Below are 11,723 nucleotides of genomic sequence, written 5' to 3' on the forward strand. Positions count from 1 at the left end.
ACTGGGCTGGGGACCTACTAGCAAGTCAATGACAATGGGCCCTTGCTTGCAGATCCTTGCTACACACAGAGGAGCACACAGCCGCTTGTGCCGAGCATTGCAGGCCCGCGCACAGAAGCAGCGACCGCGACGACTCTTGATGACAGTAGACGCCCAGACACGGCAGCCCTGACAAGCAAGGCTGCACGCCCTCTACACCCGTGAAATGCATGGGTGCGCCGCGCCCCCGCCGGGGGCCGGGGCACGCCAACCTGCATCGCCAGCCCGCATGCACTTCTAAATCACACACCCTCTAACTTCTTGCACCAGCATCGACACCTCACCGCACAGCAGGCTCGCTTCTTGACACGGCTCCTAAGTACCAGCAACAACGGAAGGGCGGGGAGGACCCGCGTGTCAGCACTGTAGCATCGTTTTCTGCTACACACACGGCAACGGCATCATGAGTTGGCGGACCGCGAAGTGCCCGCCCCACCCCATCACCGCCCCGAACGTGCGAGGCCGCAAGCCAACAGCAGCGCGCCCTAGCTGCACGCACTCCACACAAACCGCCTCGCAGCCTACAACGATCTCTCCAAGAACTCCCGCACTTGTGCACAGCCTGCAAAGCATCTCCGCACAATCACCGCCTCATGCGCTGCTGCTGCCGTTGGTGGCGCGCGCCGCCTTTGCCGCCACGTCCGCCTCCGCCTCCGCCACCGCCGCGGCCGCCTCCTCCGGTTTCAGCGGCCCCGCCTCCGGGTTCAGCCGCCGAACGAGCCGTGCCGGGTTGCCCGCCACCACCGTGTACGGCTCCACGTTGCGCGTCACCACCGCGCCCGCGCCCACCACCGCTGCAGGTGCGGAGGAGCCACCGGTCACATTAGCATGGGCAGTCATTGGGCGCTCGTGTTGTGTGTGGAATGCCGTAAATGGGGTATGGTATACGATACGCGGCATGCTTTCAAATCAAACGCGACAAGCATTATGAGAGGACGCGCGCTGTGCAGCCGCACGTGGCCGCCGTTGCCCGCCCCTGCCCCAATCGCATGGTCCTGGGACCCCGGCACTTCTGCACCACTACCCAGCACGGCACTGCTGTGCACGGCACTGTGCTCTGTGCACTGTGCTGAGCAGTTTCCCCTGACTCGGGCGGTGCCGGCACTACTCACAGCCGTTGCCGATGCTCACGCCGGGCAGCACGATGGCGCCACCGCCCACCCACACGTCGTCGCCGATGGAGATGGGCAGCGCGTACTCGGGGCCCTGCAGGTGCGCGGGGCGCGTGGGAAGCACAGCACGGCAATCAACGGGATTGCGAGAAGCCGGGTGGGGAAGCTGGGTGGGGAAGCCGGATGGGGAAGCTGGATGGGGAAGCTGGATGGGGAAGCCGGGTGGGGCAGCCGGGTGGGGCAGCCGGGCAGGACGTACGAGTGGCATGGCGTCAATCGAGTCGCCGCAGCAGCTTGACGCAGACGGTGCCGGCTTCTGTCCGTCCCCTACTCGCCGCCGATCCATGTGACCGACAGATCGAGCACACCCACCGCCGGGGTAGGCCAATCGCCCTGTTCCATGGTCGCCCTGTTCCATGGTCGCCCTGTTCCATGGTCGCCCTGTTGCTGGCGCACCCACCTTGGTGCCGTTGCGCAGGCTCCCGGCCAGCGGGTGTGCGGCCGTGTAGATCTGGACGTTGGGTCCGAACAGCACGCGACTGCCGATTGTGACCCTGCGCAATATGCAATTGCGCATATGCGCGCGTGTGTGCGTGTGTTAGGAGAGCACAAGGGGAGGCGGCCGACAGGGGTTGCATGCGACTGTGCAAGCGCGTGTGTGTGTATGTATGGAAGGAGGGCCAGCAGACCGTCAGCAGCTCACGAGTCACGACTATCTGGCAGCTCGGCGAGGTCCTCTGTCATCGAGTTTGCGGCCTGCTGTTGTACCGTCAGGTGCCGTGCGTGCGGCGGCTCTCCTGCCCGCGTCCGCCGTGTGTACCGGAAGGCGGTGCGTGTACGGATTAGCCCTTGCCCCCTTTCGCTGACCGAATGTATCTATCCCCGCTTTGGCCACCGCTGCAGACTCCAAGGAGGGCTGTGGCTCGCGACGGCACCTCGCTAGGCGCCAGGAGCCAAGGAAGATGCAGCGGTTCCTTCCGTCCCCTCCCAGCCTCACTTGTTGCAGTCCAGGACGCAGCAGTTGAAGTTCATGTAGACGTCGGATCCCACCGTTATGTTGTACCTGAGGGTATGCAGGCAGGTGCATCGCCATCAGCTCACAGCTGGCAACAAGGGGCGGAGTCTTTCGGGTGCAGCCACGCTGGAGACTTGGCGGGCCGACACGCGCGCAACACCCCCTGAGCGCCCCCCCTTTAGCCAGCTCGCGTGACCTCCCAGACTGCCATTACATACCCGTAGTCGCAACGGAACGGCGGCTCAATAAAAGGCGGGCTCGCTGCGTCCATCCCGCCGAGGAGTTGGGAGAGCACGCGAGTTCGCGACTCCATGTCGGCATAATCTAATTTATTATTATACTCGTGCAATAATGCACGGGCCTTTGTTCGCTCTCCCAGCAGCTCCTCGCCGAAGCTGCAGTAAAGCTGCCCCGCCAACATCTTCTCCTTTTCGCTTGTCATGGTTAATTAAGGACCTATCTTGAGTTTTGGTTCAAAGGATATTAGTTCGGGGCAGGTTTGGTGCCGCGAAAGGGGGTGCGGCGTTGTCACAGTTGCGACTGAGTGGGTAATAGTCGGGCGCGCAGGGATGCAGGTTACGTAAGGACGACCCAACATCATACTGCTGGTGTGGGGTTACAATGAAAGTACACGCATTATGTTGCGGAGGTTGATGGAGGTTGGCACGGTTGGCACGCCTGTCGCACGAGGGGAAGCTGGACACGGGCTCGGGGGCAGCTTCCCCGACTACGTTACGACATCTTCTGTGAGGTGTGCCTGCGAGCAGTGGTTACGATCGGCGCAGTCAAGTATCGAGAATACGGATCACGGGAGCATGCATAAGTTCTGTTGCGGAGACCTGGGAAGCAAGATCCGTGCGGCGGTTGGCACGACTGTCGCTCGAGTTCTCCATGCGTTACAGGGCAAGCTGGGCAGGAACGGGGCAGCTTCCTCAATCACAATATGACATCCAGACATCTGCTGCGCGTTGATACTGCGGGCAACGGTGACGGCACGTGGTCACAGGCGGCACATTCAACTGACAACAGTACTGTGGAAGGCGAGTTGTGGCCTTGTGGGCGTTGAGGGCATGTCCCATCGCACCCAAGTGCCTGTGATGAAAATTTCGAGCAGCCTGTATGACAGTCTAGGCCCTGAATGCGAGGACAGCCCCTGAATTTAGCGGTGGTGTCACCGGCGGCGGCGGGGGCGGCGTGGGCTGCCCCGGCGAGTCCGCTGCAGCTGACACGGCAGTGGCAGAAGCAGCGGCAGTAGCAGGAGCAGAAGCATCGCCCGCTGCGAGGACGAGGAGTCGGTGCTGGGCCTGCTGCTGCTGGTCAACTGCACCAAGCGCGGCCGGGCGCTGTCGCGGCGCTAGTGGCGGCCACGCCGTCCCCCGGGACCCCCGCTGACGCGGCGTGCGGGTGCGGGGGCGGCGGCGCCATCTGCTGCGAGGGCTGCAAGATGTGCAGATGTGCTGCGGCAGGAGCCTGGTCGGCATGGGCATGCTCGTGGTAGACGACCTGATGCGCCAGCGGCTTGGGCTCCGGCGGGGCGGCTGCGGCGGCGCCGCGGCGGGCGCGGCGGCAGCGGCGGCGGCGCCGCCGCCTCGCCCAATGGGCTCCAGTGAGGGTACGACGGGTGCGGTGGGCTCGGGTACAGGCAGCGGCGCCGCTGCTGCAGCAGACCGCAGCAGCTATGCTCTGTGGCAAAGAGCCAGGCATCCCTGGTGGATGGTGAAGGCCGAGGCCCAGGCACACGTGCTGCACGTCGCCTGCACGTCATGGTGCTGTTGGTGCTCTCGTTGCCATGGACTCGCAGTGCATTTGGCGAAGATGAAAGGAGCGCTACGGTATGTCATGCGCGGCAGTTTCATTCCCCCGCGGCGCCTCCTTACCCCTCGGCCCTTCCATGCTTCCCCCACCCGGGTCAGCACAGCGCAGCCATTCCCCAGCGCAAGCCGTCCTGGTGTGAAGCTTGTGGGTTCAACGAATCAACGATTTCAACCATGCGCGCCCTGTGGCCTACGCCTTCTTTCTGCCCCACGCCGCCTTGTGCCCACCCGCCAGTGCGGCACCTGGCACTCGCGGCAGCAGTGCACGGCCACCGCGCCGTAGCTGCCACCTCCACACGCCGCAGCCGCCGCCACTCCACACGCCGTAGCTGCCGCCTCCACACGCCGTAGCTGCCACCTCCACACGCCGCAGCTGCCACCTCCACACGCCGCAGCTGCCGCCACTCCACACGCCGCAGCCGCCGCCACTCCACACGCCGTAGCTGCCACCTCCACACGCCGCAGCCGCCGCCAGCGCCGTAGCTGCCGCCGCCACACGCCGCAGCCGCCGCCACTCCACATGCCGTAGCTGCCACCTCCACACGCCGCAGCTGCCACCTCCGCCTCTCACTCTCAGTCGCCCTCCAGCACCACACCGGCCGGGCTGGAGCACAGCCGGTCAGCCGCATCTCGCTTCCTCGCGCTTTCTAGTGCAATAAACGCTGCCAACACCAGCTTACGCCCCAGCGCCGCGCAGCAAACAAAACATGCCGCAAAGCAACTGCTGTCTAGAAGCCCAGCAGCCAGCCCTCGCGAGCCATAACTGCCGCCCTGTGCCACCACATGCTGCGGACGACAGACACGGCCATGGATCTATCCAAGCATCCATCTCGCTGTCTTCGCACCGCAAGCCGCCGCTAAGCAGCGCCACCGATCTGCGGCACCTGCTATCTAGCAGCCTAGCAGTCGGCCCAAGCAACGCAGCAGGCAGCCGCCAGGCAGCAGCAGCAGCCGCCAGGCTCCGCTGCAGCGACACGCGGAGCGCCCGCCAGCCCCTAGCTAGCCAGCCGCCACACAGGCGTTGCGTCATCGCGCGCGCCGCGCACCATCAGTCCGCGCCGCCCGTCAGTCCACGTCCGGCGGCGGCGGCGCCTCCCACGGCCGCCACACGTCCCGCCACTCCGGCCGGCGCTCGGCGTTGTCGGCCTTATACATGTCGAAAAACATCTGGCCGGAACACGTGTCACATTCGGCACAAAGTGGGCGTCAGGTTCAATGTCGGTTAGCCTTCCGGGCCCCAGTCAGCGCGGACCTCCCACGCCTCGGCTGCCACCACCCTCAGCCCAGTCTGCTGTGCACGTCCCAGCTGCCGAGATTGCCCTGTGTCCGCACCTGCCCACCGCAAACGGCCCTGTCCACTGCAACCGACCCTGCACGCCGCACCCGGCCCTGCCCACCACAACCGGTCCTGCCCTTCCCCCGACCCAACACCACCAGCCAGCCAGCCGAGCCGGCGTCGCACCTGCCAGGCGGCCGGCGACATGTCCTCCGCTGGGTTGGGCGTGTCGCCGCCTCCGAACATGTCCAGCAGGTGCTGGCAGAACTCCCAGAACGCCTGGGCAGCCGCGTGACGTAAGGTGATCAGGAGGTGGTCAGGAGGTGGTCAGGAGGTGATCAGGAGGTGATCAGGAGGTGATCAGGAGGTGGTCAGGAGGTGGTCAGGCAGCAGGTCAATGACGTGAGCACAACATAGCCCGCAGCAGCGGCGGCAGACCTGCCGCAGTGTTGCGTAAGGCAGAGCGGGCCCCAACGCAAGCCCAGCACCCCGCAGCCCGCAGCAGCCCGCATGTAGCACCGTCGGGGGCACTGAGGTCCCGAGCACCAGTAGTGTGCGTACCGGTACACATGGTCATGCCACGAGCACCAGCACACATGCCCACGCACGCACACACACGCACCTCCACGTGCTGTCGCGGCAGCGGCTTGCGGTCGGCGCGCACCAGCACCGCCGAGCCCACGCCCTGCTGCCACTTGCCGGGCGCGAAGCCCGTGTGCGGCTCGATCATCATGTACGTCACCCGCTGGTTGTCGTACGTCTGTGGCACACACACATATGCAAACACACAAAGTGTGACGAAGGGGAACGACGTGCAGGCTTGCTCCGTGATGGTTGCGGACAGAGGGGATGCACAGCAGACGGGATGAGCACGGTGTATATCAGGAGGGAGGGCTGCTACTTTACACGTAACGTACACCTATAGGAGGCAGCGCGCCAACACCGCACAACCAAGCCTGCTCCCACACAGCCCATCATGCGCCCAACACGCCGCATAGCCTCAGGCCCCGCGGCCCCACACACGCCCAAGGCTCACCGGCGAGCGGGGGATGGTCAGCGCGCGCCGCGGGTCCAGTCTGTGCACCAGCAGCGGCAAGCCCACCAGCGCTGCGACAGGGCTCGGCACACCTACAGGCCAAGAGGGCGGGGGCACAGGGTGGGGCGGGGATTAACTCTGAACGGTTGTTTCCACCATCCCATGAGAAGGCAATTCATGTAAACGAGGGCACATCATGGGATGGAAGCGCAAAGAGCAGGTGGCGCCAGGGCATGCTGGAGCGAGTTGGACAATGTCGGTGATGCAGCCCCTCCCATGGCATAGTCCATTTCCGCTGCCCTTGGGCCACCACGCCCTCGGCCCCAGCCATCCAAAAGGACCTCAGACCCTACCAGGTAACACCAAGGCGCCCTCCTAGACGCCGTAGCACATCGCGGCACTTACCCTGGGTGAACGCGGCGTGGTCGCGCGGCAGGGAGGTGGTCCGGAAGAACTGACACGACGTGTCGCCAGAGCAGGGCGCGTACGTGCACACCACCTCCCCCGGGCGGGGGGTCTCGGGCAGCGGGGCGGGTCGCGCGCGGCTCGGCAGCGGCTGCACAGGCGTCTGGCGATAGAAGCCAGGCTGCAGCGAGGGCGCCGAAAGGCAGAGCCGCGGGCATGGCAAACAAGGTTGGATGGAAAACTGGGGAGCTCTGTTCACAAGAGGCTCTGAAGGGCTGAGGCTAGGGATGCAGGTGGATGTGAGGAAAGAATGTGCCACGGTTGCTGATGTGGAGAGGCTGCGAGCAAGGGCGATAGGGCGCCGGGCTGCCTCCTGGTCCCTGCTGGCCACTGGCCCAGCTTGCTCAGGGCCGCGAGGGATTCCCCAGCCACTGCGCAGCTGCCGTGTGCCACGCACTTGCGGGCACACGCTTCCGTGTCCGTGTCCTTTACCTGCGTTGCATTGCTTGGTCGCCCCTCTCTGTCCTGAGGGCCCAGCACCGTCACAGCCGCGCCAACGGGGAAGGACTCGAAGGTGCGTTCGGGCGGGGCGGCAGCGGCAGCGGCTGCGGCGGCGGGTGCGGCTGCGGGTGCGGCGGGTGCGGCGGGTGTGGCTGCGGCGCGCCGAGGCGCAGGCACCGGCGCGCGCCCGTCATCAGAATCTGAATCGGTGTCGATATTGTCCCATTTTGAGTAGTCAACAGGCTTGTATGCCATCGCTCGCGGCCCAATGTTGGGTGTTGCAGCCCTTGAGGGCAGTGAAACTCCCAGATGTTTCCCTAAAATGTGTCGAGATTGCTGCAAGGTTTAAGTGTCGAGGATGGCGTTGAAAGGCGCAGTAGTCTCTTCGCGAACTTTCACTTCGCTCAACGTTAACAACAATAATTGATCAGGTGTGAATCAGTGTGGTGCAAAGGAGCGATAGCAATGGTGAGTTTCTGCTTTACAGATGCTTAACAGACGGAAAGTCGCACACAGATCATCCCCCCCCCCCCAACCCCCATCCCGGACTGTCCAGAACCCCGTGACACATCATCATTCACCGTCACCCACCGTCACCTGCCCCTGCTGCTCACGGTGAGAAGGATAAGAGGATGCATGGGGGCGTGCCGGCGTGGTATGGCTGACAGCGACACGCCGTCACGCGGCCAATACCACGGCCACGGCCAATACGTGGTGTGTGCCTGATATTCCCGCTTCAACACGCGCGGCATAGGTACACAGTCACTGCCTTGCGAGCTACACACAGACGCCTGCAGTCATCGCCACGCGTCCATGGGCTGATGCTGTCCTCCGAGCATGTAAGTCCCGAGTTCATCGAGTCACGCAGAAGTCCCACCCGTCCACTCGTGCCACACCCCCAAAGTCTGACTAACCTTCTACCATAACTATCATGCATTCCCCCAGGTCCACGGTCTAGGACTCTAGGTGTTGTGCGGGGGCGACCCCGGGGCTCCTTGGCCATCAGGCACGGCGCCATGCACGGACAGGGGTTCCTTGGCAGCTTCACCCTCTTATATTCTCATAAGCGGGGGGGGGGGGAAAGGGTCGATGTCCCTAAGGAATGAGACGGGGATCCCTAGCAGCAACCTATGGGGGAAACATTTCGTACGGTATAGCAAATTCTCAGTATCACATCTTGCAGGCTCGGTCCATGCCCACACGCCCTTGCACACGCCTACACCTGTGCCTACACCCGCCGCTGGCACACGGATTCGAGCAGGAGGTTGAACGCGTGCGACGGGGATGCAGGTTGTAGTCTTGTAGCGTGCAGCGTATTCCCGGACCCCAACGCGGCTGAACCGAATAACGGACCAGGGTTTCGGGTTGCACGGGCGGTTTCTGAAAACGTGGCACATATCAGGAAAATGATGGATACAGTATCAACTTACATAGCTGCCTGCGCCGGCGAAGCCCAGTTCAAGTGACTGAGCAGCAAGCACACCAAACTTGCATTTGGGTTCTCTGCATCCGGCCCTCCGCTTTGCAATGCACATATCGCACAGCCTCGTTTACCTGCAGTACACATCAATTATATTGCTTAGGGACTAACGCAGGTCAGCACACGGTGAACTGCAGTTCACTTCAAGCTGCTACACCACATCAACTTCTGTGACTATTTCCCAGCATATATAAAGTTGCTCAAGCCATGCAAGTCACACCAGTGCCAGTAGCTTGCGGTGTGCAAGCGCGCGCCATGCACCGCTTGCGCCGGGCTGTGCCTGGCACGTCGCCCTGCTGCCAGGATCGATCTAGAAGTTCCATCGTATCGCACAGCTACGGGCCTACGGGCCAGGCAACACCGGCCCACTCGGTGTCTCGCCGGCAAGCCCTGGCGCTGCTGCCCGCCGGCGCTGCACTAGTTCTCGGCGTGGAGGCTGCGGGGCCCGGCGCTCGCGGAGCCCAGGCCAAGGTATCAATCGCCGAGGTGGTGAAGGGCAACGGAAAGAATGAGCGCGACATCCAGGTCACTGCCAGGTGGGTCAGGCCAGGCCAGGCCAGCGCTTGAAGCATTTGAGCTACGACGCGCGTGCCTAGTTGTGCGTGGCGAGGGAGCTCGGGTTCTGTGCGTCTGCGACCGGCCTCTCCTGCCCACCCCTGTCCCCCGTGCCGCCGTACAGCGGCATCCGCATGTCGCTGGTGAGCTCGGGGCGCGGCGAGGCGCCGGCCACGGGGGCGCTGGTGCTTGTGGACGTGGTGGGGCAGCTGGAGGACGGCACGGTGTTTTTGGACACGCGGGTGGAGGGCGCGGCGCCGCTGGCCTTCCAGGTGAGCGACAACGGCGTGAAGGGGTGGGACCAGAGAGGGTGGGGAATACAGGGGCATGGCGCCGCTGGAGGTGGTGTGGCGCGGCCAGGCAGTGGGCGAATGGCAGTCCGCTGGTACATCTGCTGGGAGTCAGGTCCACGCAGGAGGGTCAAAGGTTGTGTCCTCGTGATGGCAGCGTGCCCCATCCCCACTGGCTCGCCTGTGCTGCTGCTGCTGCTGCTGCTGCTGCTGCTGCTGCTGCTGCTGCTGCTGCTGCTGCTGCTGCTGCTGCTGCTGCTGCCGCCCGCACCGCAGCTGGGCACCACCAACAAGTACGTGACGGAGGGGTTGGAGCAGGTGAGGGCGTGGCGCGGGGGCACGGCCGGGCGGGTTGCGCTTGCTGTGCTCACAGATTGGCCGAGACAAAAACGAGATGCATGGAGCAGGTCATGAATGAGGGAGGGTCGTTTCCACAAACTGGGAGTGCTTTGTCAGGGCTTCAAGGAGATGAGGCTGGTGGGTGCGTACGTGAGGTGTAGTACCGGGCTTGGATGCGTGAAGACGCGAATCATCGCCTGGCATTGCAAAGTCAGAATCTGCCACTCACCACCATCTGCTCCCCTCCTGCTCTGCTTCGCTTCGCGCTCCTCACGCACCCACGATGCACGCACCTCAGGTGGTCCAGACCATGAAGGCGGGGGACGTGAAGCTGGCGGTGGTGCCGCCGTCCCTAGGGTACGGGGATCGCGGCGTCGCATTCAAGAGCGGCAAGTGAGTACGAGTAGCGGGCGGCGGCATGGGTAGCCACAGCCTTAGATGCCCCGTGCACCTGCATTGTTGCATGGCCCTTGGCTTGACGCGCCTAGTCGCGCCTGGTCGTCCTGAGTAGAGCGCATGGCCGCTTCACCTGCAATGCGGCTGACCCCACGCGACGCTACTTGTGGGAATACCGGTGCCCCGCCGTCCACGCTTGTGCACTCACAATGCGCTGCCCGACTGCTCGACCGCCCGCTGTGCGCGGCTGTGCCGCCCACTCTTCGCTCCTGCCTCCCCCTGTCAGGCGTGTGCCGCCCAACGCGCCGCTGTACTACGAGGTGTCGCTGCTGCGCTGCCAGACCTTCAACCTGGGGCTGGCCTGCTGCGCCGACGCCGACTTCCCATGCATCAAGAAGCCCGAGGCCGAGCTGACCATGACCAGCATGGCACCCAAGCAGTGAGCATGACATGCATGGGCGTCTCAGGGGCACCCACAGGCGATTGCGGGTGCGTCCGGATGGCCGCTGTGCGTCCGAGTCGTGCCGCGGCAGCAGGCTGCTGCACTTGGCTGGGCGTCGTCGCCGGTTTCAGTTTCAGGTTCAAGTTCAGGTCCAGGGCAGGGGCAGGGGCAGGGGCAGGGGTAGGTTCAGGGGGTGGTTCAGATTCAGGCGTAGCTCCATTTCAGGGGCACGTGTGGCAGGAGGTGCGGCCCCATTGCGTGAGAGCCCTTCACCATCAGCTGCATTGACCAGCAGCTGCAACAGCAGCGGCGGGCGGCTGGCACGGCAGGACCGGGTCCGGGGGCGGTATACCCAGCAATGCCACTTGCCCCATCGAAGCTGGCACCACCGCCGTCGGTATTGCTGCAGCCGCTGGCGACGTCTGAGCCGAGAGTGGTCGCGCGCCTGGTTGAGGGGCTGTGATTGTTGAGCGTATGGATGATGCACGCGCTGACGTACGGTACGGTATCAAGATAAAGGTCACGCACTCGCATGCATGACGGGAAGAAGCTGCGATCGTTCTTAACTGTGTGCGAAATGTCGGCCGAGGTCAGCCGAGCTTACAGTGCCGACATGGCCACCCAGGTCTGGCGACTGGCTCAGATTTCTTAGGACATGCGTTGATGCAGATGCGTTTTACAATGCGCTTTGCGCTTGAAGCTGGGCATGTGGTACGCGGACGTGGTACGCGGACGGGCCACCTTTCAGTTCGAGTTGCCCAGCCAACGGCTGGCACGAAACCCAACTGCAAGGCCACACTCCGAACGATAATTTGAGCTGTACTTTCGGATGAGAATAGACAAAGCGACGTGGCTGGTTTTGATCTCTGTCGCGCCCATCGAGTAGTGATAGAACACGCGCGTTAGCAGCGTAGCGTGACAATGACAGGAAGGGCGTGAGACTGCATACATGTTACTATAATATACTAAAAAGGAGGGGACCTGCAAGTTTGGCGGGCCCCGCCAAGCTTCGTCAAAACTGGC

General features: G+C 63.8%; 3 protein-coding genes across 3 annotated transcripts; 1 reads left to right on the forward strand and 2 right to left on the reverse strand.

The window, feature by feature from the left end:
- Positions 1-47: 47 nt before the first annotated feature.
- CHLRE_10g454150v5 (uncharacterized protein) lies at positions 48-2,669 on the reverse strand. Its single transcript, XM_001698485.2, has 5 exons — positions 2,385-2,669; positions 2,149-2,214; positions 1,612-1,705; positions 1,152-1,245; positions 48-833 (listed from the first exon to the last, which is right to left on the reverse strand). Exons 1-5 carry the CDS (start codon positions 2,435-2,437, stop codon positions 631-633), a joined length of 510 nt encoding a protein of 169 aa, XP_001698537.2. The 5' UTR covers positions 2,438-2,669; the 3' UTR covers positions 48-630.
- A 1,334-nt stretch (positions 2,670-4,003) lies between these two features.
- CHLRE_10g454200v5 (uncharacterized protein) lies at positions 4,004-7,629 on the reverse strand. Its single transcript, XM_043067024.1, has 6 exons — positions 7,190-7,629; positions 6,698-6,878; positions 6,293-6,384; positions 5,879-6,016; positions 5,443-5,535; positions 4,004-5,147 (listed from the first exon to the last, which is right to left on the reverse strand). The coding sequence occupies exons 1-6, from the start codon at positions 7,451-7,453 to the stop codon at positions 5,046-5,048; spliced, it is 870 nt and encodes a 289-aa protein (XP_042920421.1). The 5' UTR covers positions 7,454-7,629; the 3' UTR covers positions 4,004-5,045.
- A 1,155-nt stretch (positions 7,630-8,784) lies between these two features.
- CHLRE_10g454250v5 (uncharacterized protein) lies at positions 8,785-11,721 on the forward strand. The gene is made up of 5 exons (XM_043067025.1): positions 8,785-9,214; positions 9,358-9,505; positions 9,800-9,841; positions 10,161-10,255; positions 10,545-11,721. Exons 1-5 carry the CDS (start codon positions 8,934-8,936, stop codon positions 10,699-10,701), a joined length of 723 nt encoding a protein of 240 aa, XP_042920422.1. The 5' UTR covers positions 8,785-8,933; the 3' UTR covers positions 10,702-11,721.
- Positions 11,722-11,723: the final 2 nt, after the last annotated feature.

Source organism: Chlamydomonas reinhardtii, chromosome 10, assembly GCF_000002595.2.
Source record: "Chlamydomonas reinhardtii strain CC-503 cw92 mt+ chromosome 10, whole genome shotgun sequence".
NCBI lineage: Eukaryota > Viridiplantae > Chlorophyta > Chlorophyceae > Chlamydomonadales > Chlamydomonadaceae > Chlamydomonas > Chlamydomonas reinhardtii.